We start from the raw sequence: 4,851 nt of genomic DNA, 5'->3' as shown, positions 1-4,851 counted from the left end.
GCTGGCTTAATGCCGGAATTTGGATCAATTAACCGACTTGAGCTGTCCATGCTTGTTATCTGAAAATCAAGTTAAAATAATTAAATTGAGACTATTAAATAAAAAGTAATCAAATTTATTAAGCATTTGTATGAATATCATTCCTAGGAGCGTAATCGAGTGGGGTGAATCCCCAAACAAATTACCCAAGCCCCTTTAGAAGAAATATCTGGATTTTGCTAGGGTTTTTTGTGAAAAAACCCAGAATATCCACTAAATGATTGCAATTTATGCAATTTTCCCCCTCCTTCCCCCTTCTTCCCCCTTCAACCCCCGTCCTCTCCCTCCGACCCCCTCGCCCCTCATCTCCCCTTTCTGGCTACTCTGCTGCTTCTTCCTGTATACACCTATGCTACTACCTGGCTACTCCTCTGCTAGTTCTTGGATATACCTCTGCCAATCCCTAGCTACTCCCCTAATACTCCCTGGAAACACCCCCAAACCATAAACCCCCATCAATTAACCATTTCCTTAACAATCCCTATTAATCACCCCCTGCAATTGCTTCAATGACTTTAAACAGTCAAAGATCTTACAGTAACTTGTCTTAATGCATTCATTACCATCAAAGACAATCCATTTAATGCTCTTAAATCCACTAAAGTCAATGTCAATTTTTTTCAAGGAATTAAAGCTAAAATTGACGACTTTTAAGTTTGGATTGTGTGAGAATAATTTTGGCGGTAAATATTGGAGTAAATTATTGCGGACATCAAAAATTCTCAATTTTTGGAGATTTCTGAATAGAATTTCATTTAAATCTGTGATTTTGTTGCTGTAGATCCATAAAATCTCTAAATTTACTAAATCAGTAAAAGTGTATTGTCAAACTCTTCAATGTCATTCTCATTAAAGCTTTTACAAAATGGTCAAATTTGTCCATGGCTGCAACTTGATTAGTCCTCTCAACAAACTTCAAATTTGACTTACTGACCCAAAGATTTTTTGGAATTTGGGAACTTTTGGTCATTTCGTTAGTCATGTCGGGAAGGTAAATTGTGCTGGATTTCGTTATGTAACGGATTCTAACCAAATAGAGATGACATCAAGGTCGTTGTCATCTTCACGATGACGTCCTGAGATGTTGTTGGATAGCTCGGTGTATGGCGATGGAATTGTTAGACCTCGAACGATGCATGTGTAGACTGGTTCGGACCTGAAAATGGAATTTTTATGGTTCAAAAATTAAGAAAATTATTTGAATTTTTGGAAGAAGTTTGGGGCAAATTGACACAAATTCTGATTAAAATTGGAGAATTTTCCAAGTTTGTTGATCAGCTAAACATACAAATAAGGGGGTTGACCCCCAAACCTTTCCATATGGCCTGTTTACCCGCCCCTGTCAACCAGAATAGCTCAAATCGGTTAATCGATCAAAAATCCGAACAAATTTGACTTTAATCCGGCACTATACCAAAGTCAGGCCTGCCTGGTACCAAATTTTGGATCAATTAACCGACTTGATGATCAGCCAAACCTAATTCATCCCAAAAACAGCACATCCAACCCAAAAATCCCCGCAAAAATTCATACTCAACTGTTCATAATTCCACCGATAATCACAAAATATTTCATTTGATCCTATAAGTTCCTTTCCTGTCAGTTCCTTTCCTGTCCTCTTTTGTCCCAAAAATGGCTCATTAATCACCGACTTAATCCAATCAACATACTGAGCTACGAACATGAAAATCACAAAATTGTTTAGTCCACAAAATTCACTGTCATCTTCATTGATTCCTTTAGAGAAAATTCCATAAATTTTGTATGAAGATGTGCTGTCTTTTTGAGCATAAAATCCACTGCCAGACACAGAGTTGCAGTTGAATTCATCGCTGTGAATTGAGCATGATGTCTCATCCCCAAAAAGACATGAAGTTATGTTCTCGATTTTTGACTGGAAATATGAAATTTGATGATTGTTGTGTGACTTTTTATATCCAGCAATATGTCCAGTCACGGCCAAGTCATGAAGTTCATCGGATTCAGATTTTTTAGTCGATTTTGGTAAGCAAATTGGCTGCACATAATCTGTGAATGTCACTGGATCACTGAGGGTCAGAACTGCCATGTCCGAGTCATAATTTCCATCAATTTTCTTCCAATTTGGATGTAGCTTTATGTCACTTGCGTTTCGGATTTGCTCGAATGGTGAAATTTTAGTGAAGTTATTGTGACCGAGGATTACAAAGACTTGCTGGTGTGGGGTTGAGAAATTTGATCCGCTGAAGCAATGTGCAGCTGTGGGAGAATAGATTAATAAATTGTCAGATTTTGGGTTTGTAGACTGACTTAATTTTGGGTTTTAAAGGACAGAATGATTCTAATTGAGTGATGTTAAGAGTATGTAGATGTAATTGGAGTAGGAAGGCTGAACATAGGCCAGAATGAGTCTTGAGCTTGACCCTTTAATGACGAAATATTCAAAAATTCTATCACAATCAAGTCGTCTAATTCATCCAAAATCCAGCACCGGGTAAGCGTGATTCTAACCTAGTAGAACATGGAAATCGAATCCGTCACCAATTCAGAGCCACACCGTCTACATGCTGGATTTTTGATCGACTAAGTCGGCCAATTGAGTCGATGCCCGGATATCACCGCTGATGACAGAACTATGTGTTGGGATAAGCAAATGAAAGGATAGAGTAAAATCCTATCCAAAGCATCTTGTCTGAAAGGTAGCAGCCCCACAAATAAGCTAGGGATGGTAAGGCTTACAACCGACCATTTTCAAACTCAACATGTACAAAGAAAGCAGCTTGAGGTAAACAGGACTAAACTAACATCTTATAGCTTTTAGTAAAAGACATTCAAGTATAAAGCCACAGTCACTAACAAATATCAAATCTACCGAAAACACCCTGAATACAGCTAATAAGATTCCACTTACCAGTCAAAATATGTCTATCACTAATTAACGTTCCGCTACAAAAATACTGTCCATTGAAGTAATAAAAAAGTGAAGCAAGCCAAGGCCAATTAGCATCATTTAAGTTTGTGTCGTTGCTCTTTTTTAAATGTCCGCAATTTTCATCTGATTTTACATAGATTATTGGAAGTAAAATTAGGAAAATTTGGAGGATTTTTAACATTTTTTTGATCACTTTAATTAATTTTTTACAATTTTTTTGGAATTTATTACAATTTTTGGAATTTTTCAGGCACGATCCACACTAAAGAAAATCCAGACAACAAATGACGATAAAATATATTTTTGTGAATCTAAAATCAAATGTCTTTTTGATAATTGGAATAATTTAATTAACAAATTTCTTAAGTTGTTGCTATTGCATCATTTATATAAACTTACTAACTAGTTAGTCAGTAGCGGGCAGCGTTGTGTTGTTTACAGCACATCTTGGATCTGATAACTTTCGATCAGAACCACACACGGCTTGTGGTTCATGACATTTCTAATCATTTTTAGTGTCACTGCACAGGAGGCTAGGATGACCTCAGGATTTTCGCTAAATATCGAACAAATTTTGAAAAATCGGGATACAGCAGTAAAGGAGAAATGCAGCAGATGGCCGCCCTAGCCAAGACACACAGATTTGTCCACCATTGTACTATGTCATCGATGACTATCTATTTACTTAACCTCCTCGATGAATTGAAGAAGCTGAAGTCTTAATCTGAAGCTGATCAATTATCAAGGGTATGCCTTCTTTTGGTATTCCCTGTTACCATTAAATGCACCGCTGGAATTCTACTTAATAGGATACATTAAAAGCCTAACTGAATTGTGGCAGCCTCAATATCAGGATATGGCTTACAACCAGTTATCTCCGAACCCAAAATGCACAAAAAAAAAAGGAACAGAATGCAAACAGGACTGGCTAGCAACAGAGTCAAGTGAAAAGTATTTTGTTGCAAACTAAGCTCCAAATAGGATCATGATTAAAGTTAGTAAGAAGCCTTAACTGGTAAGTACTATACTTTTATGGTACATAAATGCAATATGACATCTAAAAGCGGTCTCATTGCCTGTTAAGTAAGCATAATCTACTCTGGAAGTTCAATCTAAAAAAAATTTAAATTTCAAAAAAAAAAATATGTTTATTCCTAGACTTGAACGTGGACCTTTAAAATGCCAAAACTTCTCATCTCAAAAAATTCCATAATTAATTTTTAAAAAAATTAAAAATCTACCAAAAAAGTAAACTTTACCATATCATTGAATTAATTCGCAGCTGGTAGGATTCGAACCTACGCTCCCAGAGGGAATCTGATTTCAAGTCAGACGCCTTAACCACTCGGCCACAACTGCTGATAATTGGATATTTTCGTTTTTGCTATAAAGCTTTCTTCAATGTTTCATTTTCACTTCTTTTTTTATTATTCCTTTTTTTGTGCTGTTTCAAGATAATCATGCAAACCTTAGATCACGATTTATTATTAAAAGCTTTTTTTGTTGTAAAATGGATCTTTGTGTGAATTTAAAGTTTTTGAAATATTCTTTAATTATTTTTCTTTTCAGTATTGTTTTTATTAGTCACTGTGAAGATTTAAATATGGCAATTTTTAGGTACATTGGTTGAATAATATAAATTTTGTTGATGTAAATTTATTTCCTTGCTTATTGAGTTCGGTTAAGTAACGCAGGTTTGCATTTTAGTTCATATACCCCGTTCCTACCCCATCTGAAAAAAATCTAAACATTTTTAGAGTTTTCGATGAAAAAGTCTCAAGAACTCTTCAAAAATGATGTTTTGCTTCGCAACTGCAAAGATGTCACCTAATCCTGTCAAACAAAGAACATGTTCATGATCATGCTAACAAAATTAAGCACACTCAATAATATTGATTGAT

At 35.6% G+C, this 4,851-nt stretch overlaps 1 protein-coding gene and 1 non-coding gene across 2 annotated transcripts; both read right to left on the bottom strand.

Moving 5' to 3' along the window:
- Positions 1-1,050: 1,050 nt before the first annotated feature.
- On the bottom strand, positions 1,051-3,212 carry LOC139089613 (chymotrypsin-like elastase family member 2B). The gene is made up of 3 exons (XM_070639195.1): positions 2,930-3,212; positions 1,578-2,277; positions 1,051-1,195 (listed from the first exon to the last, which is right to left on the bottom strand). Exons 1-3 carry the CDS (start codon positions 3,129-3,131, stop codon positions 1,051-1,053), a joined length of 1,047 nt encoding a protein of 348 aa, XP_070495296.1. The 5' UTR covers positions 3,132-3,212.
- Positions 3,213-4,227: 1,015 nt separating this feature from the next.
- Positions 4,228-4,309, bottom strand: TRNAS-UGA (transfer RNA serine (anticodon UGA)). Its single transcript has one exon. It is a non-coding gene; the product is annotated as a tRNA-Ser (tRNA).
- Positions 4,310-4,851: the final 542 nt, after the last annotated feature.

The sequence above is a fragment of the Chironomus tepperi genome, unplaced genomic scaffold, assembly GCF_022539635.2.
Source record: "Chironomus tepperi strain 1889 unplaced genomic scaffold, CSIRO-AGI_Ctep_v1 contig_179, whole genome shotgun sequence".
NCBI classification, from domain to species: Eukaryota; Metazoa; Arthropoda; class Insecta; order Diptera; family Chironomidae; genus Chironomus; species Chironomus tepperi.
This window is presented reverse-complemented; position numbering and strand designations above follow the sequence as displayed.